We start from the raw sequence: 24,069 nt of genomic DNA, 5'->3' as shown, positions 1-24,069 counted from the left end.
TGCGACTCAAACAATATAATAATACTGGGTGGATTTATTGATAGCAGTATATAGCAATATGCAATTGATAATGAAAACCTAATACTTCAATACTCAAATTAAATAAATAAAACACACTTAAAATTGATATATAAAATACACATAAAACCATCCACTGTTATAGCTAGTGGACAGCTAGAGGTCCAGTCCAATGATAGGAGGGGCACGGTGTTAGTCCACTATCTAAAGCAGCGGCTAGCAGCAAGTAAACTACCAGAGAACCATGTGAATAAATATTTGTGCAAATACATATAAATAAAAAAATTCCTAAAGTGGCGTGTTGAAACTGGTGACTAAGTAGCCAGTGTATAAAGGTGACAAGGTATATAAAACATATGATGAAAACACTAAAAGTGAATTGATATATAATAAATATGAATAAATAGGTAAGTATCTCTGGTAAATCAATATAATTGCTGACTCCCGCTTATAATGGTGTTCCACAAAGATGTCACTATCAGTTAGAAAGTGTGTGGTCTGGATCACTCTTTCATCCACATAGTTGTCCGCAAATAGAATATGTTCAAGCAGGTAGGCTGTATCTATAAACGGCCACGGCAATAGTATAGATGTATCCAATGGTATGGCAATTCAAATAGAGCAATAATGTCAATGTGGCAAACAATGTAACGGAATACCTGGACAACAGTGCGTATATATCCAGCTATATTGTATCAATCCACATATGTCGGAGCTGCTAGCTTTTACTCACATATGTTCCCACCGTGGCGTCCCACGAGGTATAAGTTCGGGTAAGCTTGTTTCTCTATAGCGCAACTGCGCTTAGACGCTTGTAGTGCTGTCTCTCTCCGGCTGTGAATGCAAATGCTGGTTATGTCGCAATATCAGTCCACGTCCGGTTTCCTTGGTTGAAATCAGTGTTCCACCTGTCTAGGTCAATGCTAGTGCCGGAACATCAGATGCATCAATCAATTTCTGATGGCTCCAAGTAATTTCGCAGCTCAGTTTTCTTTCAGAGCTGCATTCCTGGCATCCTTAAGAAAGCGCTTTCTCAATATCATATAAGATTATTACCGGTATGTTGTCAGGTCCAAATGTCCTTTGCCAGACGCGTTTCAAAGGCTTCCTGCCTTCTTCCTCAGTGGCTCATTTGGAACTGACTCGCTGGCCGGCTTTTTATCCTCCATCAGGTTCTTTAATAAACCTGCAATGGACCCAAATGGATCTGGGTTTCATAGGCGCGTTTAGTTGGTATTGCGGTAGTCATGCGGTATATATGCGGTTTCTTATACAGCCGTGCGTTTTTTGTACAGCATTGCGTTTTTTTGTCTTCTGTGTCGCTATATTCGCCTGTATCATTCTACATAACAAATATTTAATTTTTCTAATTGTGGTTAGATCTTATATGGGAAAAATCCTAATATAAAATATATTAGTATCTTTTGACTCACTAAAATACAAAATTTGTACATCTTTATTATATTAAAACCATATTAAATAGTTAAGAGCTTCTGTATTAGGTCTAAAATTTATGTAAAAGAGCTAAAAATATAAATAACAATATAACTAAAAATTAATATAATTCGAGTAGAAATCCATATAATTCAAATAAAATGGTTCGGCATTATATTCAACAATTGCATATGTGAATCTTCATTTGCTGTACAGCAGATTATAACTTGTGGGGCTCATCCGCAATGGCTAGGGCAGAGCATATGGGGGAAAGATGGAAGAATTGGGGTCGGAGATCTCCAGCGCAGGGGGGGCCATAGTGCTGCTAAACAGCCCGACTAGTGCCCCCCATGGGCCGAAGACACCCGACCCGTCATAAAAACCCGAATATTTCCAACTCTGCATTGAGTCCAGCCGGAGCCAAACTGCCGAATTCAAATATCTTCCTAGATTCTGCCCTAGACATTCGGGCAATGTGATTGCCCCCCCTCCAATGATGTTCTATTTGTTCAAATGCTGCAAAGGTTAGGAATTTTGGATCTTGATTGTGTGTTAGTTTAAAATGTTTCGATAATACATGTTTATCGTACCCTTTCTTAATATTATTAATATGTTCCGCTATTCTAACTTTTAATGGTCTTTTAGTCCTGCCGATATATTGTTTCGCACATGGGCATTCAATAATATAGATTACGTTTGAGCTGTTGCAAGTGAGAAGATCTTTTATCTCAACTGAAAAATTATTTTGTGTTGAGGTCACTCGCACAGTTTTTTTCGGAAAAGAAGTATTCCTGCAATTAATACAGCCTCCGCATCTATAAAACCCACTCATCCTTAACCATTTATTACCAGAGCCGTTTTCTTTTTTCTTATTTTTGATAGACGGTGCTATTTTCAGGCCTAAATTGGGGGCCTTTGTATAGACTATCACCGGTAATGGTGGGATTAGGGGGCCTATAATTTTATCTTTCTGAATCAGATGCCAATTCTTTTTAATGCTTTGTTCTATTCTTTTATGTTGTGCGTTATACGGCAGTATTATTCGGAATTTATTGTCATCAATGGGTTTATCATCTTTCTTTTGTTTGACTTCAAAAAACATTTTTCTGTCCATTTTTCTAACTTTGCATAGTGCTTTTTCGACAGCTTTCTCTGGATAATCTTTCTCCAAAAATTTATTCTTCATAATAACAGCCTCATCCTCAAATTCTGTCTGATTCGTACAGTTCCTTTTTATTCTACGGAACTGTCCCGTAGGTATGTTCAATAGCCATAAAGGCAGATGACAGCTAGAAAAGAGGATGAAGCTGTTCTTAGCTACTTCTTTCTGGAAAGTGGTACACACAAAACGGTCTCCCTGGATGGTGATCCGAATATCCAAGAATTCTATATAATCCTGATTAATATTGGAGGAGAATTTAAGGTTACATTGATTATTATTTATATCTTCCAAGAAGGTGTAGAGGCTAGACATATCTCCCTGCCAGACAAAAATAATGTCATCTATGTAGCGCTGCCAGAGCACCAGGTCCGACCCCAGCCTGGGCAAGATGGTATCTTGTTCCCACTGGGCCATAAACAGGTTGGCATAACTGGGGGCGAACCTGGTGCCCATGGCAGTGCCACGTGTCTGCAGGTAATAAGCCCCCTCAAAAAAGAAATAATTATGTGTTAAAATGTATCTAACACCTTCCCCTAAAAATTCTATTTGTCTCTCCAAGATTACCATCATTCCTCAGCTGTGATTTCATATTATTTATGCCCTGTTCATGGTCAATCACGGTATAGAGCGATTGTACATCCAATGTGCCTATAAGCCAGTGGGGCTCCACTTTCAGATTCTCCAATGTATGGACAATCTGTGTGGTATCTTTCAAATATGATGGAGTATTCCTCACTGTAGGCTGAATTAATTGATCTATATATCTAGATAGATTGGATGACAAAGACTCTATACCCGAAATTATGGGGCGGCCTGGTGGATCCGACATACTTTTGTGTATCTTAGGGAGACAGTAAAACACAGGTAGTCTATGCTGTGTCCCCAGAATAAAGTCAGATTCCTGTTTAGAGAGGAGTCCATCCTCCAACCCTCTATCACAGTATTGGTTCAGTAGTTCTGAGAATTCTTCTATTGGATCCTTACTCAATTTCTTATATGTTGTTGTGTCCGCAAGCTGTCTTAAGCACTCTGCATTATATTTAATAGTATCAAGAAGTACAATAGCTCCCCCTTTGTCAGCAGGACGGATAGTAAGATTATTAATTTTTTGTAATTCTTTAATTGCATTTATCTCCTGTACAGTCAGATTATTTCTCCTTAGCTGTTTATCAGATATTTTCCTCAAATCTGTCTCTAAATTTTTTCTAAAAGTCGCTATCTCTACTCCAATTTCCTGTCTAGGGAATTTTTTAGACTTTGGTTTCAAGATTGTGTGTTGGATTTCACCATCTACATATTCATCTATGTTTGCCAATATCGGGTTTTTTAAAAAATATTTCTTCAAGCACAGTTTCCTCACAAATTTTTCTATCCCTACATACGTGTCAAATTTATTCAATTTTGCTGTAGGTGCAAATTTGAGACCCCTGTTTAGCAGTCTTTTCTGAGACTCAGTCAAGACAGCCGAACTAAGGTTCACTATAGCATCTGAATTGTTTACCTGTGTCTGTTGTGAGTCCCTCTTTTTTCTTTGGGATCTTCGTGTCTGTCTTTTGGGTCTGGGTTCTGTGGGTATCTGTGTGTCCCCTCTCTCCGATATTTGGGTGTATGTTGCGGTCTGTAGTTCTGGGGGGGGCGGGTCCTCTGTTGTGACTCGTAATCGTCTATTTGGTGATTGAGTCTGGTCCTCAGATTGTACGTGTGTGGTTGTTCTCTTATTAATGACCTCGATCTGTGTCTGGTTCTCATGTTGTGGCCCGTGTCTATCTGTTGGTGTTGAACATATGTATTGATTGGTGTCTGTGATCTCTGTCTGATTCTTGTCTTGTGGTGGGGTGGAGTTCTGTCTAAAAAATGATTATCATTCAATGCCTCAAATCTATTGTTCACAGGTATGTTGTATCTGGGAGGATATATATCATCATTGTGATGATCTAATGGTCCAATATTTGAATCACCTTCTTGTGAATCATTTCTATGTTGATACCCTTCCATTGGTTTGGCATTAAATCTATATTTTTTTGTTTTCTTATATATTATCTCTGATTCCATTTTGTCTAGACTCCTACATATGCGTGCCTGCCATATAGCTAATTCCTCATTGGCAGGTAATTTTTCAACAGAGATTTTTATTGTATTAATTCTCTCAGTTAGTTCTTCCAAAAGTTTACTTCTCCTTTTTATAATAAGTTGTATTAACATTATTGATTGGGAGAAGAGCAGAGCTTCCCACTCTTTATTAAATTCCTCATTACATAGATCTAGTGCAGGGATCTTAGATATCCTTAACCCCTTGGGGATTTTTTTGTCCTCAATACATAATTTAAGTGACTTGATTTCCCACTGTTGTCTTAATTGTTTTAACAACAATGGTTCAAGTTCCCTAAAAATTTCTTCTATGGGTTTCTCTCCCCCAGTAGCATTGGCATCATGAGTAATATCTTCAAATCTATATGTTTCTACTTTGAGTCGCTTGCTTTCCATGTGATTCCAGATATCCATCCTTAAAGCAGGGGGAGCTCTGTCCACAGTGGGTACAAATGGAAATAAATGTAAAAGAGAAATAAGGGACGGCTCACCTCTGATTTTATGATGGAAAGGTGCACCAAACTATGTTGTACCCAATCACCAAAAAACGAATGTATAGAAAATAGAATAGGCACTCTTATATCTGGTTCAGTAGGTAGGCAATGCGACTCAAACAATATAATAATACTGGGTGGATTTATTGATAGCAGTATATAGCAATATGCAATTGATAATGAAAACCTAATACTTCAATACTCCCCCATATGCTCTGCCCTAGCCATTGCGGATGAGCCCCACAAGTTATAATCTGCTGTACAGCAAATGAAGATTCACATATGCAATTGTTGAATATAATGCCGAACCATTTTATTTGAATTATATGGATTTCTACTCGAATTATATTAATTTTTATTTATATTGTTATTTATATTTTTAGCTCTTTTACATAAATTTTAGACCTAATACAGAAGCTCTTAACTATTTAATATGGTTTTAATATAATAAAGATGTACAAATTTTGTATTTTAGTGAGTCAAAAGATACTAATATATTTTATATTAGGATTTTTCCCATATAAGATCTAACCACAATTAGAAAAATTAAATATTTGTTATGTAGAATGATACAGGCGAATATAGCGACACAGAAGACAAAAAAACGCAATGCTGTACAAAAAACGCACGGCTGTATAAGAAACCGCATATATACCGCATGACTACCGCAATACCAACTAAACGCGCCTATGAAACCCAGATCCATTTGGGTCCATTGCAGGTTTATTAAAGAACCTGATGGAGGATAAAAAGCCGGCCAGCGAGTCAGTTCCAAATGAGCCACTGAGGAAGAAGGCAGGAAGCCTTTGAAACGCGTCTGGCAAAGGACATTTGGACCTGACAACATACCGGTAATAATCTTATATGATATTGAGAAAGCGCTTTCTTAAGGATGCCAGGAATGCAGCTCTGAAAGAAAACTGAGCTGCGAAATTACTTGGAGCCATCAGAAATTGATTGATGCATCTGATGTTCCGGCACTAGCATTGACCTAGACAGGTGGAACACTGATTTCAACCAAGGAAACCGGACGTGGACTGATATTGCGACATAACCAGCATTTGCATTCACAGCCGGAGAGAGACAGCACTACAAGCGTCTAAGCGCAGTTGCGCTATAGAGAAACAAGCTTACCCGAACTTATACCTCGTGGGACGCCACGGTGGGAACATATGTGAGTAAAAGCTAGCAGCTCCGACATATGTGGATTGATACAATATAGCTGGATATATACGCACTGTTGTCCAGGTATTCCGTTACATTGTTTGCCACATTGACATTATTGCTCTATTTGAATTGCCATACCATTGGATACATCTATACTATTGCCGTGGCCGTTTATAGATACAGCCTACCTGCTTGAACATATTCTATTTGCGGACAACTATGTGGATGAAAGAGTGATCCAGACCACACACTTTCTAACTGATAGTGACATCTTTGTGGAACACCATTATAAGCGGGAGTCAGCAATTATATTGATTTACCAGAGATACTTACCTATTTATTCATATTTATTATATATCAATTCACTTTTAGTGTTTTCATCATATGTTTTATATACCTTGTCACCTTTATACACTGGCTACTTAGTCACCAGTTTCAACACGCCACTTTAGGAATTTTTTTATTTATATGTATTTGCACAAATATTTATTCACATGGTTCTCTGGTAGTTTACTTGCTGCTAGCCGCTGCTTTAGATAGTGGACTAACACCGTGCCCCTCCTATCATTGGACTGGACCTCTAGCTGTCCACTAGCTATAACAGTGGATGGTTTTATGTGTATTTTATATATCAATTTTAAGTGTGTTTTATTTATTTAATTTGAGTATTGAAGTATTAGGTTTTCATTATCAATTGCATATTGCTATATACTGCTATCAATAAATCCACCCAGTATTATTATATTGTTTGAGTCGCATTGCCTACCTACTGAACCAGATATAAGAGTGCCTATTCTATTTTCTATACATTTGTATTGGCTAATGCAGGTAATTTTTTGGGACTAGCTCAGGAACGGCACGTCCTAGAGAGCTGAGACCTCACAAGATTTCTTTCCAGGTAGCAAGGGGTGTGTATACCATGGTTCGTTGAAATCGATGGTTGCTTTTTTGAGTGGATAGGGGATAAATGTCTCTAACCGGAATACCCCTTTAAGGAAGTACAACAGGCCACACTTCCCTATACAATGTCAGAGGGGGAAGTGGCATACTGACGCGCAAAAGGGCTCTTGGCATCCGTCATGTTTTTAGCGGTCTCTGGACTTAATTGGCGTATGCGCAGGGAGTTATCCCGACCATGGTGTGCACACAGGCCTCGGTCTATTGCCATTTCACACATTTGGGATCCAAAAAGCAAACTTCTAAAAGCAGCTACAGATATAAATAGAGAGAAAAAAAAAAAAAGGCTTTAAAGGGATTTGGAAAATTAGATTTTTTTTTTTTATTGATATATTATACGTTATTGATGTTCTAAATTCCTTCTTCAGAAAATGTTTGTTTTTTGTAGAATATGCACCCAGGTAAGCCTTTGTTCACACTGATTGTGAATGTCTGCTGTCACGTCGGTGGGATTTTTGTTACATCTATACATTTGTTTGTGTCTTTTTCCAAGACTTTAGTAAATATTCTACTTTCCCCTGTGCTTAATCCGAAATATTTATTTTGTTTAAAAGGTGGCTCTTCTGGGACAAGTAACAGTGGAAGAGCGAGGTCTGATCCGACTCATCAGCACAGACATAGTGGAGGGCATTTTACTGCTGCTGTACAAGCTATGGATTGTGAGAGACACAGTCCTCAGGTAAGTGCTCACTGCATGGCTGTAGAATATGCCATAAACGCCCAAGAGGTTGAGGGTACCCAGTTATGAGGCAATTGAAGGTCGCTTGCCAAAAAGCTTATGATGGTGCATCCCCTGCCATGAACCCTAGCGATTAGATGTAATCTGTTATAAGCGTTTAGTTTCTCTGCAGCGCCACCACAGGGGAAATTAAGCATTACATGTATACCTGTACACATCATTGGGACAGGTCCTCCAGAGCGAGAGATGCTCTATGTAACTGATCTACACTATGCTCAAGAGATTAGAAGCCTGCCCAGAGGAACCCCTCCTCTATTAACTCTAATAGGGTGTGTTCATTGGAAAGCCCCTTTAAGACCGGGAGTAGCCACATACTTTGCTTGGCTTACTCCATGATAGAGAAGCAATGGCGGGAAAAATACTAATTGGGATGATTGTGTTTCTGTTGTCCACCCTTGCCTATGGACAAAGTAGTGTTGGCATAAACAAGGAGCTCAGAGTCGGTGTGCCCGGACACTAGATGGGGGTATGTCCTTTCTTTATCCACTGCCTCATCGGGCCTGATAACTGCATTGTATCTCTATGGCTTGCTCCATCTTAAAGGGGTTGTCTTGTGAAAGCAGCACCATCCCTTGGCATACTGACATGTTATGCGGTGTGCCGATGCTTGAGACCCCCTTTCTGAGTCACATTGGAGAGCTGCTCTGCACAAACCTCTACTGTTCTGGCCAGCTCAAGCTGTCTTTGTATTACTTGGGCGGCCATTGATCTGAAAAGAGCTGCCATGTAATACTACTGGCCGTGGCATCCCCTGGCTAAATCCTCTGCTTGCTGGGAGCAGTATCTGACGCCATAAGCTTGGGCTGCATTCTGAAAGGGGATGAAGATGATTATAAGGTGCTGTGCCACAAAACGGAGAACCTGGATCTGAATTATTTTGTAATTGTATAGCAGTCAGAATTTTGTATAGCCACCTGCAGTAGAAAGGACATGTCTGCTGTGCTGGCAGCCTGATGAGAATCTAGCAGAGCAATGAATGGGGAGATCTCTGGATCCATGTGAGGTACAGGGCTGGTTCTAGTTGTGTTAGAAAGAGATTGTCATGTACTATATGATGTCTGAGTTTTCTTTTTTACATCAATCATGGCAGAACCCCTTTAAGTACAAAACAAAAGTCCCAATTTCTCATGCAGGCGGCATGCTGAAACTCACGCGTTTGACTATGTACAATTACGGTCTAACCATTTTCCCCTCTCATTTCAGGTTCGACAACAGTTTCCTCCACCAGTGGGTTGGACTGTCACTGAAGCCCCCGCTCAAGTTACCATTGAAACCCACCCAGTCCAAGAAACCACATTTTATATCCCCCCTTCACAGCAAAATGTACCACATCATCATGGAAATAGTGCTCATCATCCCCACCACCACCATCATCATCCCCACCACCACCACCACCATGGACAGCAATCATTGGGTAGCCGGACGAAGTCCAGGATCTACAACTCTCCTTCAAATAGCTCCTCCACCCAAGATTCTATGGAAGTCGGGCACAGCCACCACTCCATGACATCTTTGTCTTCCTCAACTACTTCTTCCTCAACATCTTCCTCATCTACTGGCAACCAAGGCAATCAGGCCTACCAAAATCGCCCCATGGCTGCTAATACCTTGGACTTCGGACAGAATGGAACTATGGATGTTAATTTAACAGTCTATTCAAATCCTCGCCAAGAGACTGGCATAGCTGCCCATCCGACGTACCAATATTCTGCGAATACAGGCCCTGCCCACTTTGTAACTGAGGGACATCTGACAATGAGGCAAGGAATCGATAGAGAAGAGTCTCCCATGACAGGAGTTTGTGTTCAGCAAAGTCCTGTGGCTAGCTCGTGACTAAATTCAATTTAGGTTTGTTTCTTGTGTGTGTGTTTTATTTTTATTTTTATTCTTTTTACGTTCCATTTTAAGACGTGGTGTTTTTTTTTGTTTTTTCTTGTTTTTGCCTTTTGTTTGTTTTTTTCTTTTTTTCAAAAAAAAAAAAAACAAAAGAAAAAAAAACAAAGTGCAAAAGCTGCTTTAATCAGAAGGAGATAAACACACTTAACCGCTACAACAGGGAAAAGCTGACTATTTTTTTAAACTTGAAACGATTGCAAAGGGACAATGACGTTGAAACGATTTTTATTTTTTTAGAGCTGTGTCCAAATCCACCTTATTGGAAAGCTCCGAGGTTACAACCTCTACTTTTGCTCCCCCCTCCCAAAACCCTACACCCTCTCCATTTAACTCTGTATTGCAATTATTTTATAAAAAAATATAATTATATATGTATTTGTACATACATATATATATTTGTATATTTTAACCATAGTAAGTTATGCTGAACATAGTCAGTTGCCAACATGAGTAAAAAAATAAATAAAAAATCAAAGGACGTTCTAAAAAAATAAATGCACCCCTCCTCCACCCTTCTTTCGGTCCATTTTTGGGGTTTTACAAGTCCAACCATACATGGTCAGAGGCAGTGCTGTAAGGGAGGACCTGCAAAATCCATAGGTTTCCATGTCGAGGGGACGGTTAAGCGGTTGTCGCGCCGAGCAGTCAACGTGTGAAGTGGCGGTTATCAGCTCGAATCTGGGAAACGGAAAGCAGCCGTTTAATGGGAATGTGTGGGTCTTGCGAGTAGATGACCAGTCAACTAAAGTGTCTCGTTTTTTAAGGTGCACTGAAAAGCAATTGATGGGGTCGGTCGTGTGGTCAGTCCTGGGGAGGTCCAAGTGGATAACCTTTGGCCTTATGGAATTGGACTCTCAAGTTGTAGGAGCCTACCGTTTCAGATGCAATCACTTTCGGACATGTTTTTGCAGACAGTCCTTAACGCTGAAAAAACACAGAATGGGGTAATTCAAGAGGCCTTTCTTTTAAAAAACAAACAAACAAAAAAAGACTTTTACGACCCACTAATTGAAGAGGGCGTTTTTAAAAATATTTTTTTTTTCCTCCAAGGTCACTTTGCGTGTGTCATAGAGCTGACTTGCTAAATGGTTGAAGGTCACAGATTCTAGTGGTTTGATGGAAATGGCTACACGTGTCTTTTCCGGCTTTTATTTTCCTCCCTTTCCCCCCCTAAGTTTTTAATTTAAAATTTTTTTTTTCTTATAACTTTTTTTTTTTTTTGTTGCTTTTCTTTTTCTTCTTAGCACGTGCTATCTCCACCATTACTTCTGCACAAAGATGTCTTCTGTTCATCTTGAACGTTTTAAAAAAAGAAAATGGCAAAAGAAATTGCAGAATTATGTGACTGCTTCTTTTATTTTCAATTTTTTATTTTTTTTTTGGCTCACAATTATGCTGTGAATTTTACAAGGAAAAAATATTTTAATTTTTTTTTTTTTTTTTTGATAATTTATTGTACCAAAGCTGTTTTTATAGCACATAGATGTCTGTAACCAATAATGTAGCAGTATCGCACTTTGACACAAGGCGTACATTAGATCCTTTTTTTCTTTTTAACTCTGGCTGTATTATAGCTTTTACAAAACTGGAACTGTTGTCAGAACTATTTGCGAAATTTGTATATTTTTTTTTTGCAGTCATTTCTTACCGAAAATTGAATGAACCATGTCTTAGTGTCTCATGCAACGTTCTCAATATTCAGGCTGTCAGAGTTATAAAGCGATATTCATGAGTATTAAAAGTTTTCTATCATTTTTTTAAAGGTTTTAAGGGATTTGTCTGGCTTCCATTTTTTATTTTTTTTAATAATAATTAAAGAATTGTTCCATCTAGACCCGGGTATTAACTTACCGTTGTTGCGTTTAGTCCCTGAGATTGAGGTTCATGTCAATTGAATTTTTAACATTTTTATTCTATGTCTTTTAAACTGGTCAAATTTTTTTTTTATAAGATGGCTTTACATCTTTGTGAGCCCCTAGGATAGGATCGGGCATCCAATGTCTTTTCTCACATTGGGGCATATATTATAGGCTCTAAGAAAGATTTGGGTTATCTGCAATCTCTTTGGCTGCTCCCAAGGCCGTGGTAGTAGTAATCTCCTCACAGTGATTATATATAGAATTCTAGAATTTTCTTCTCATGGAATAAGCAGATGGTTGACTGCATTAGGCATCAGTAGTCCTTTAAAGGGATAGGTGATTAGTGTCTGATCAGTGGGGCCCGCTACTCCGTTCAGATGGGGGATCTTGGGCCCTTGTTCTCACAAGCAGCAGTGGCCCAATCGGTCGAGCCCTCGTCGCTCAGACACTTAGGGGGCTCATTTATTAAGACCGACGTTTTAGACACTAGTCTTAATATCCCCTAAAGCTGGCAGTGGTTCCGCTAGAGTTATGTAGAGTCGCGCGACGGGCCTGCCGGCCAGGCCATGCCCACTTTCTTAGACTTGGTGTGAAAGTCGTATAGCTGTATTTCTGGTTAGTAAATGACCCCCGTAATCCCTATCCTGTCAATAGGGGATAAGTTGTTCTAATGGGACAACCCCTTTCACGAGGACCTGTCGGCTCTCCGGACATATTCATTTTAGTAAATTTCTTGTATTCCCCTATAATATACCCATTCTGGAGCTTCTTTTGATTGTGTGTTGTGCCATTATTTCTTTTAGAAATTTATTAAGAAATTGACAACTGAACCCTGCTATTCCCCTTGTTAAGGCCTCGTGCACACGACTGCATGTATTAAACGGATCCGCAAAAAAATACGGATGACGTCCGTGGGCATTCCGTATTTTGTGGAACTGAACAGCTGGCCCCTAGTAGAACAGTAATATCCTTGTCCGTAATGCGTATTTTTTGGCAAAACGGAAATACGGATATATACGGAAACGGAATGCGCACGGAGTAACTTCCGTTCTTTTTGCGGACCCATTGAAATACGGTCCGCAAAAAAAAAAAAAAAACGGGACACGGAAAGAAAATATGCTTTAGCATGAGCCCTAAAGCATCACCAGGTCCTACTCCAGTAAACCAGGCATACTGCCTTGTAGGGACGATCATGCCAATTAAAACGGTACTTTCCTTTTGTCTGTATGTTGAGCAGCCGTAAAGGAATCAGAGTTTTTATTTATATGCAGATGAGCAAGTTAGAGCATCGGGGTGCTGGCCAGAGCACTTGGAGCATCGCTATCATAACACCACCCACTCCCCCTCCACTTTTGTAACACCCCTGTGCTCTGCACACTCTTCCTCCCCTTTTTGTGTGCAGCAGAGGGGCGTTACAAAAGCGGTGCTCCATGGGCTCTGGCCGGCCCCTTGGTGCTGGAATCTGCTCATTTGCATCCAAGTAAAAACGCAGATATCTCTGAAGCTGTTTAACATGCATACAAAATAAAGGTATAGTTTTAATCAGCACAATCAACCCTACCAGGCAGTATGGTTTAAAGGGGTTGATAATGCTGACAGATGCTCTTTAAAAGCCCTACCCCTTCAGCACTGATTGGACAGTGTCAGCGTGTGAACGCTACAATTGGTAACACCCAGTTGTCAATTATCCATGAATTTCAAGGGAAGGATCAAAGAGCTGTAAGAAAAGATGCTACAAAATTATGATTTTGTAAGATTACAAGTATTTACTAAAGCAAATGTGTGAAGCACTGACAGGTCCTTTTTAAGGGTATGTTCACAAGTGACATCTTCTTGCTGCAATATTTTTACCAAAATATTGCTGCGAAAATCACATTTGTGAACATGCCTAAGGGGTTTACTTCAGTTACAAGCAATGAGCCCTGCCCATCCGTTTAAAGTTTGTGGCATTAAGCGAAATAGCCGGAGTGGCACCAACTCCTCCAAGGGTCAGTTCACACGTGCTATTTTTGCTCCAATTTTTTTAATTTTGATAAAATTTTACAGTGAGAAAATAAAAGAAATTAAAAAAGTTCACAGCAAAACCCGCAACTATGGCAGTGTTATAAGCCAGGATTTTCTTTTTGATTTCCATGTGGGTTACCTTTCTTTCTTTTTTTTTAAATTTTTTTGCTTTCGACTGGTTTCCATATTGCTTGTTTTTATTGTACGTTCAGAGGCCATAATTCAGAAACAAAAATCATGGAAAAACCCGAAAGACATGGTGTAAAATTGGCAAAAGATGTAGAACAATTTTTGTGGGTCTCTGTAGAGTTTGTTATGGGAGGCAGACTTTTCTGTATATTGAAGTCTGTACTCCCATAACATGAGGGCGCAGCGGCCCCTGGCGCTGGTCTGGGCATAACCATTTTAGATCTTTTGGCCCCAGTTATTCAAAAGATTGATCTCTTATAGAGGCCACCACTCGTTTTAGGAGTGTGTAATACAATATAATTTACATTATTTGTAGTGTTTGCTGTTTCAGGGGGGATTTTTATTGTGTTTTATTTTTTTAATAACACTGGCATGACCAAGGATGTTGGATGGTATCTGGTAACCCCTGATCCTATCTGCCTCCATAGAACTGTCTTGTCCAGTCCAACATGTATGTAAAGGTCAGAGGTAGAGATGAGCGAATCTCCCAGTTTCACTGCTGGTCGATTCGTCCAAATCCGTTGACCGATTCGGGTTTAAATAAATTCTGTCTGAATAAAGTGTTCATATTTGGTTAAAAATTAGTGTATGACATTGAGTTCTCCTAGGACTCAGTTATTTTTTTATTTTTTTTAACAATTTTTTTAAAAGAAATTCTCTCTCTTCCTTCAAATCGAATCATTCAAAATTTGCATGAAACTTCAATTTTTTAAGAACTTGCGTGAAATTTGTTTAGAATCTATTCCTTCATCTCCGGTCACGGGATCAGGCTTGAATTATTTTTTTTTTTAGATATATTTTTTTTTATAATCTATAATGGTTATGGCCAGCTTTTTTCGTACAGTGTACAAAATCTCAAAGGTAATTATATTATCTTCCAATACGACTTCGAGATCAGCCTTTTCTATATGGTCTGCAAAAGATCTGGAGGTTATCGCTCTGGATCCACACAGGCCACCGCCGCTGGTGTTCCCTCTTCATAGGAGAACAGACTTTTGGATAAAAGAGAAGTCTGGACCCTATGACGACTCTTCCACTGACCCAACAAAATGTTCGTCAGAAGCCCACACGCTCTCAAATCGTGATACAGTCCAGTTTTGTCCGCTTTTCTGCACAGTTTGGTTACAGGACGTCTGTGCATTGTAAAGAAACGGCATGGGGAAAAATATAAAAATTAATAAAAAAAAAATTATAAAAAAAAATAAATAAATAAAAGGTACCTATACCTGTGTTCAGATTGTAAGATCTAGTCCGGACTTTCTGTGTATATTGTAACGTTAAATGACGAAAGAAACGCCCTTTGTATTATAGTCATGCAGTCTTATGTATGATAAACCGTTGAATAATTTCTGCTCAGACTCTTGACTTTTTTTTTTTCTTTTAATTTATAAAAGAGAATTTGAAATTTGCAGCTTTCTATGCAGTTTATTCTTTTCTGCAAGATTTTGTAGACTGTATCTGTAGTGAAGCTATCTTACGAAATGTTGAAGGGGCATGATTTTTTTTAAATATTTTTCCAAATGATGTACAGTTAATTTTTCACTAATGGTAAAGATGTATTTGGGACTGTCACTACACACACACAATTATTATTTTTTATTTTTGTAAATTTTTGTTGTCTTGTTACTACATTTTACGAGATGTGCTCTGTCGGTTTAAGATGACTCACAAATGCCTTTAACTTCAGTTGCTCAGTGGAAGGCCTTGATAGGTGCTGATGGTTGAGTAGGGTAACGGTCCAATCTTGGTTACGGAGGGCGAGAGGACGCTGCGCTGGCTCAGTTTGCCTTTTCTTTTGCCTTACTGAAAGTCGACTTCGCATCAGTTTCACAAAAGTAGACGATTAGCGACAGGACGTGCCCCCCCCCCCCCCCCTTTTATTTTTTTGTTTGACGGAAGAAAAATTCTGAAATATATTTATACAAAGGAACGATATATACAGCGTATATTTTGCTCATCAGAAATGAGATCTCTAAAGTAAAGTAAAAAGAAATATATTTCTTAGTTCATATATATATAAATATATATATAAATATATATTGAATGCCAAAGCCAGCTTTACTTCAATGTTACTGTATCAACCAATTGTTTGCTGTTAAAAATCACACTGAGCACTTGGATGTGTCTACAAGGTCCATTTACACGGGCAGATAAATTGCCGAGCGCCGATCCTTTACTTGCCATAGTTTCATCCCCTCATATTACCTTTGCAAGCACAGGCAGTTGTCCGTTTTTACATGAGATGTTCTTCCGACCAGTGATGATTTTTTTATTTTAAGGTCTACCTAAAAGTTGTGATCAGCGACAAAAAAAAAGTGAATTATCTTTTGCCGTTCACTCTTCGGACACGTTTACGTTGAGAACGATCACTCGACCAGTTATCGCCATCGTGTAAATGGGCCTTCATTTTCAGGCATATTAGGAACACTCATTACCAGAACTTGCTGTTTATTAGTTTTCTCATATAATCCGACCATAGCAAAGCTGAATAAATAATGTGTTTTATAAGGGGGGGGGGGGGGGGGTCGGTTGTTTTTCTCTGCAGAAAAAAAATATTCCAAAAAAACAAACAAAAAAAAACAAAAACAGGTGTTCTCCATTTTACTAGTCTGCTGCATCAGAGTTCAGTACTTTTTTGCAGGTGTCCAAATTGAAGGATTTCTTTTTATTTTTGTTTTTTATTTTTGGTGTCTTTAAAAAAAAAAAATCGAGTTAATACTTTGTAATCCTTGGAATGGAATTGAGTGGCAATTAGTTTGCCTCGGAAAGTGGCATATTTTTGTATTCTTTACTGTAGATTTAAGGATTACGTTCACCACAAAATGTATTTTGTCATACTCCCTTTTAATCTGTATATAAACGCAGCTTAATAAATAAGTGTACAGTTTATCCCTCAACTGTGTTTTCTTCACTACTCCTTGACCTCGTAGATAAAGCACTGTGACCTGGAAAGCAGAATGATGTCATTTTGATAGCATGACACCAGCCCCCGGGCGCGAAGGACTGAGAAGGAACAGGAAAGTTTTGGTTTTGGTTTTGCTTTTTGAGAATTTTTAGGACAAGTAAAATGATATCACGCTGCCTTCCACAAGAAGCTGTGGTTCCAAGCAGCCTGAGGAAGAGATGGCAGTGAGCAAAACACACCAGACACTTTCATGGGTGTCCATTGGCACCAGACCAGCGCCTCGTTCACATTGCTGGTATACAGGGAGAACCACTGAGAAGATCGGTAATGGAGTTTACGTTTCAATATTACAATATTGTCACTGCCTCGGGAAACGTTGAATTAAAAACACTTTGCTTTATTAGGTATTCATTAAAAGAAAAAAAATGACAGAAAGGACCTATACATTGAACAATACAAAACAAAATGATGTGTTGCTATTGACCTTAAAGGGGTTATCCAATCTTAGACAATGGGGGCATATCGCTAGGATATGCCCCCATTGTCTGATAGGTGCGGGACCCGCATCTACAAGGAGAACTGAGCCGGGGAGAGTTGTGGCTGGAGGACCCCGGGTTTCCTGGGGTCCGTCTGCCACCAGGCGCATCTCCCATTTGAAGTAAAAGGGAGCGCCCCGCGCATGCGCGGCCACCGCTCCTATTCATTTCTATGGGGCCGACGAAAATGGCTGGCTCGGCTATTTTCGGCGGCTCCATAGAAATGAGTGGAGGACAGCTGTGCATGCTCCTAAACTTTCTCCGCTCCGTTCTTGTAGGTGCGAGTCCCACCTCTGGACCCGCACTTATCAGACAATGTGGCATAGCCTAGCGATATGCCCTCATTGTCTAAGATGGGATAAGCCCTTTAAACACATACACACTGTAGTGTAGCTAGATAATTGGTCCTACACACTAATCTGTTTACTATAGTGCTTTGTAGCAAGTGAGGGACCAATAGCTACTGTGTGTTGTAACCTGCAGCGTAGATACTTGATACACTGCACGCAAGTACACAATGCAACTATATATTTGGTCCTACACCATAGCCTATCTACTGTAGCGCGTGATGATGGATGGAGTGCCAGTAGCTACTGTGAATTAACAGGCCAATGACACTAATTGCCAGAGTAGACTGAGCCTAGGTCCAATATAGGCACCAATCGTCAGTGGTCTATTTGTCTACCCTATTCCCCCCCCCCCCCCCCCCCCCCCCCCCCCCCAGGTGCTCAGACACTATTCACTCCTATCGGCAATTAAAACGGCTATGCGCCCTATGCATATTGTTCATAAGGTTCGCTGTGTCTACATACTCAATCCTATCTATAGCTCTATGCGTTTCGCTGTAGGGCTCAGCAGGAGCTGAGGATCACTAAGTTAGAGACAGACAAATATATAACGCTGCCCGCCTTGTGTGGTAAGGCGGCAGCATTGGCGCTAGGGTGGTTGTGGCACGGCTGCCAACCTACACTGTTTAAATGGAGAAGGTCCCCCGCAGTTAGCAGCCCCCCCCCCGTCTGCTTACTCAATGGGGTGATTGCGCAAGGAGTGTCAAAACACTCCAGATATAACAGGGATATTCACGGCGGTTTATTAAAACAATACCGGCACATATATGGCATCATACTCACATAGGTAAGAGGATCAGACTCGCAAGATGTCCTAATGCATCTACCATTTAGTTTATCTGCGCAAGCACAGAAGTAGACAACCTCGATCCCCCCCCACAGAGAATCCTGCACATAAACACTGGGTGAGGGGTCAGTTGTCCTCCTTTATAGGTGTCATTACTAGGGGTGTCCCTATTTGGGACCCAGCAGAGATGCAGGTGCTCAAGAAAGGTCTTTCGTTTGTCCCTACATGTTCATTCAACTGGGTCAAGGATTTGACCCTATTTGTAAGAAAGCTGAAATGGAAAATTTAGGCTTGGTTATCCCTTGAACGTGACCCCTCGGATGTCATTAAACCAGCAGACAAGGGGGAAATATAGCGATCAAGGGCTGGTAGCAATATAGGGAGATGTGCCTCAGCATTTTAAAGGATAACCAGTGTTATCGGATCCTCGACACCAGCCCCACAGACAGATTTCAGATGAAACTGAGGAATATCCTATTGACGGCCTACGAGAATAAGCTTATCAGTCAGGCAGAATTTTCCGTTCTGCTCCCGAAACATCCGGTGGTCCCCTGCTTTTACAGCCTCCCCAAGCTCCATAAAGGGGCTCTCCCCCTCAAAGGGAGACCAATTGTCTCTGGGATGGGGAACCTTACACAGGGTGTCAGTACCTATGTGGACAGAGTCCTACGGCCGTTTGTGTTGGCTCTCCCATCCTATGTAAGGCGACTCGATGGATGTGATCAAAAAGCTAGAGGGTATCCAAATTGATGGCCATACCATGCTGGCCAGTCTGGACGTGGAGGCGCTCTACAGCTCCATACCCCAGGAAAAAGGGTGTGGGGTTGTGGCGGCCTTTCTACATGAACGGGGCACGCATCTGTGGCGTCACAATGATTTTGTGTTGGAGTTACTCCAGTTTATCCTGGAGAATAATGTGTTCCTCTTTGACCGCCGCATGTTTAACCAGCTCAGGGGGGGGTGGCAATGGGGAGCCCCTGTGCCAACCTTTACCTGGGCTGGTGGGAGCGGAAGGTGGTATTTGCGGATGATGTAAACAGATGGGCCGGTCATATAAATTTTTGGCTACGGTACATCAATGACGTGCTGATCCTGTGATCAAGGAGTGCGGTGGAATTCAACATTTTTGTGTCGACCTTAATAAAAATAATCTGGGGCTGTATTTTACATCTGAAATTCATAAGGATCAAATCACCTTCCTGGACCTGACTATTTTCAGGGATCTGTAAGGTAACTTATGTACACGACATAAGAGAATCTCCTAGAGGAGGCGACTATGACAAAAAATTGCTGCAGAAGGAGGCAGAATGGATCTTCAGGTTACGTACAATACGTCCTGAGGGTCTTGATGAACACATTACATATTTGTGGTCAAGGCTCCGGGGGGAGTGTTGAAAAGAGAGTGGAGAACTGGACACGGTAGGACCTAACTTGGCTAGTGGTGTGGCTTTAGCCATGTGACGCGGGTAGCCAAAAAAGGGGGCTAACCCAGGGAGTGTGAGACTGGAAAAGAGGGAGGGTCGGGTGGGGCACCGCGCGATGCCGACACCTGTGGGAGGCCGTGCGGCCGGCTAAATACCCTATGCCCCTCCCACAAATGCAGGCTGGAAATCCAGCCTGCTATACTTGTGGTCAAGGCTCCGGGGGGAGTGTTGAAAAGAGGGTGGAGAACTGGACACGGTAGGACCTAACTTGGCTAGTGGTGTGCCTTTAGCCATGTGACGCGGGTAGCCAAAAAAGGGGGCAAAACATGGATTTTAGGCAGTTTATTGTTTGAGAATTACAAAACCAAACTGGAAAAAGCTTTGGCAATCTCGACCCGTGGATGTGGGATGTAACGGGAAAAACACAAAGATTGCCACCGTCCCATCTTCTGTATGACGTGAGCGGGGACGCCATGTTTAGGGACTACCATCTAGGGCGGCAGAAATTTTTTGGAACAATTCCCCTGTAACGGGTTGTCTGGTGGGAGTGGAAGGAGAAGAGAGCTTCTGAATGCCTCTCAAGACCGCCTTGACCGCCTGGGAGGAAAAGAAAGAGGTATGACTGGGATGACTGATCATGTGGTGGTGCTGGATGCCCGCTAAATAAAGTCTGATGGTGTTGTGGGACAACCGGAGCTCCTTGTGGCAGTACGCCAGGAAGGCCAGGACGAAGGAGACTCTGTCCCTGTCCCCCCTGGGGTGAAGGTGGGCAAACCGCCTGAAGCTGTTCCACCCCGTTAAATAGTTCCGGGCAGAATTAGCCGAGAGTGACTTGCGGATGAGACCGTGGGCTGCGGAAATGTACTCCTCTAGTCCATGATCAGGGCTTCGAACCCCGGAGGATTGATCCCGACTCTCCGTGCTCCCGGCATGACCTGAAAAAACTAATTAAAGTTTAAACGGGACAGAGCGTCGGCTGCGGTATTTTTCTTGCCCTCTATGTGCTTGCAGATGACACGGAAGTTGTTTTGAAGAGACAGCCAGGTGAGCTTGCGAACCAGACGCATGACCTTTGGGGAGCTGGACCTACCCCTAGCGAGGATGTCAACAACTGCCTGGTTGTCAGTCATGAAGCACACTGGCCTGTTACTCCACGACTGCCCCCAGACAAGAGCGGCTGCAACGATGGGGTAAACCTCGAGCAGGGGGGAGGACCTGGCAGCCTCCTGGTCTGAGGAGACCTGCGCGGGCCAAGGACCCGCAAACCATTGGTCCCCGCAGATGGCCCCGAAACCGAGGGAAGCAGCAGCATTGGAGAACACCAAGGGGGAGGCATCGTTCCACTGAGGAACGAAGAGGGAGATGCCATTCCAGCTGGACAAAAACAGTGACCACATGGCCAGATCCGCCAACGCATCGCGTCCGAGGTGGATGAGGGCATGCTGATCTGAGGCTGTTGGGAGGAGTCTGAGCAGGCCGGCGGTGAAAGACCTGCCTTGAGGCATGATCCTGGCGGCAAAGTTGAAGAACCCCAATAAAGACTGGAGTTCCAACTTTGACACCGTGCGGGTGCCCACGAGCCTGGCCACAGAGTCCTTTAACCTGCTTAATTTGTCCAGGGGGAGGCTGGCCTCCATTCTGATTGTGTCCAGGGTGATGCCCAGAAAAGTGATTACCCTGGAGGGGCCCTCGACCTTTGCTGAAGCAACTGGAACCTTCAGGCGGCAGAACAGGCTGAGGAGGCTGTCCAACCTATCCGGGGCGTGTTCGGCCTGCTCGATGAGCAAGAAGTCGTCCAGATAATGGATAACCCTCGGACAGTGGGCATGGTTGACCAAGAGCCAGTGAAGTGCTTGGGCGAACTGGTTAAAGAGCCAGGGACTGCTCTTTGACCCGAACGTCAAGCGGGTTGCAAAATAATATTTTGCCCTCCATTTGATGCCGTAGAACTTCCACAGGTGAGGCAGGATAGGCAGCAACTTGAAGGCATCAGCAATGTCCGCTTTTGACAACCAAGCTCCTGCCCCGACCTGTAAGATGAGTTCCACGGCCTCGTCCAGGGAAGAGTACTGCATGGAGAACTCGTCCGACGGGACCAGGGAATTTAGGCTGGGGGTGCTGGATGCATGAGGAGCAGACAGGTCATAGATCAATCTTTTTTTATTAGAGGATTTTTTGGTCACCAGACCTATGGGGCTTACCCGGTACAGAGGGAAAGGGGATTCGGCAAAAGGACCGATCATGAAGCCCTTCTGCAACTCCGCCTCCAACAGTTCGTCCACCGCCCCGGGATCCGCAAGAGAAGAGAGAAGGTTGGGGCATTCATACGTGACCTGCAGAAGGGTGACTAGCCCTGTATGGAAACCCTCCGAAAAACCCTGTTTGAGAAACAGGACAAAACTGGGGTCATGATGTTGTTGGAGGAGGGAGAGTAACAGGTCAATGTTGACCCCGCCTAGTCAGGAGCGTTTGGCCGTGCGTTGGGAACAGGAGGACTGAGGATGGGCCCTAAAGCAAATGGAGCAGATGTGCAAAGCTTTGCACTTATCATAACTGCAGAAACACAGGTTGAAGTTGTTACAAATCAGATTTTTCCCTAAGAAAGTGATGGGACGACCGAGTTTGTCCGTGGCGGGGTTAGGTTTCTGCGCCCCGGAGCTGAACATTGGCCTGGCCGGGGGTGGGTTGGTGACATGGGGGCACCAATCAGACGAATGGAGAACTGATTGGCAACCGGCACAGGCTGGGGATTTTTGCCCGGCGAAATGCCTGCAAAAAATCTCCATGTCCAAAACCGCCCAGTTGGTAACATGCTGGTGCTGGAGGAATGCTGCTGCAGCTTTGGCAGAGAAGGACCGGTGATACTCATAAAAGGCGGAACCGCCATATTTGTATCCCAGCTCGGTGACCTTGTACATGTAAGTATCCAATTCTACCCTGCGTTGGGGATGAATGGAGCACACTATGTCCCGGTACAGGCTGAAGGTCAGCATAAATTTGGGGATGGACAGCTTCTTGTTGAGGCGGACGTCTTTAGACCTCAGCACCACCGACACATCACCGCAGGCGATTGTCCGGTTTTCGACCGTGTCATGGGTGGAGATCAGGATGGCGGCCAAATTGATGTCCTTTCCTGCCAGGATATCCCGCCTGATGTTCTCTGATACGAAGAACGCGGGGGCGATGTCAGGAGAGGCCAGACTTGTACCTGGGACGTTGGCATGGGAAGTTGAAGGAACAGCTTCGGGCTCTGCCGGAGGAGGAGGCGTAGAAATCTTGCTCTCGACGGCCTGGAGTCGATGTGTGACATTGAGGACGCTAGATTGTTAATGGTCGCATGGAGTTGAGTCAGGGAGAGCTGAATGGTCGACATGGAGACCAGGTCTTCGGTGGTTCGGGAGTCCTGGGAGATTCAGGAAAGAGCAGACGATATAGCTCTGCCTTTCGTGCAGATGCCGAGTGGTGGATCCCTTTCTTTTTAAGTTCGGCGATCAGCCTGGGGATGGTCCAGTGTCTGTAGGACGCGCGGCTGGCTGCCTCGGAGACCGCTGACTCTGGGATGGACATTGAGTCCTCAATGTCCGAAACGTGAGACATGATGCGAGAAGAAGGCTGGACCCTGTTGGGAGGATCTGACGTGAATTGACAACCCCTCATGCAACCCCAATATTTTTTTTATTTATTTATTTTTATTTTATTTTTTTTATTTTTTTCCACTTACCTGGAGCCTTAGAGAGTTTAGGATGGGAAAATTTTTGGAAAACCTGGGAGCAATCGAAAAATGCCTGGGAATGTCCGCGAAGAGGGTGAACTTCACACCCCGCGAATCTGGGATTGGTAAGTGAGGAAGAAATTTTATCTGGTACCTGCGGGGAGAGGTACACCAACATATGCTGACAAAACGAAACTTACGTTATGATGAACAGGAAGAAAACGAACCCTGAAGGTGTCAGGCCGAAAAAACGTAAGAAATCCTGAACGATATCAGGTGATGGAAGGACAAAACCTGAAAGAAAACATGAAAACCGAGTGGCCTGAGCGTATCACGTAGTGACGAAACATG

The 24,069-nt window shown here is 42.4% G+C and overlaps 1 protein-coding gene across 2 annotated transcripts in view; it reads left to right on the top strand.

The window, feature by feature from the left end:
• Positions 1 to 11,704, top strand: part of DYRK1A (dual specificity tyrosine phosphorylation regulated kinase 1A) — a 77,975-nt gene extending 66,271 nt beyond the window's left edge. Inside the window, exons 11-13 of one of the 2 annotated variants that reach the window (XM_040423098.1) lie at positions 7,875 to 7,999; positions 9,263 to 9,907; positions 11,593 to 11,704. In XM_040423098.1, coding sequence (XP_040279032.1) covers positions 7,875 to 7,999; positions 9,263 to 9,892 — 755 coding nt within the window. In that variant the 3' untranslated portion in view covers positions 9,893 to 9,907; positions 11,593 to 11,704. Of the gene's footprint in view, positions 1 to 7,874; positions 8,000 to 9,262; positions 10,922 to 11,592 lie in introns of those variants that run through there. The other variant, XM_040423097.1, reaches the window with a different exon arrangement.
• The last annotated feature ends 12,365 nt before the right edge of the window (positions 11,705 to 24,069 follow it).

The sequence above is a fragment of the Bufo bufo genome, chromosome 3 (genome assembly GCF_905171765.1).
Source record: "Bufo bufo chromosome 3, aBufBuf1.1, whole genome shotgun sequence".
Classification (NCBI taxonomy): Eukaryota; Metazoa; Chordata; class Amphibia; order Anura; family Bufonidae; genus Bufo; species Bufo bufo.
The sequence above is the reverse complement of the archived record's forward strand: the minus strand, read 5'-3'. Positions and strand labels throughout refer to the sequence as shown.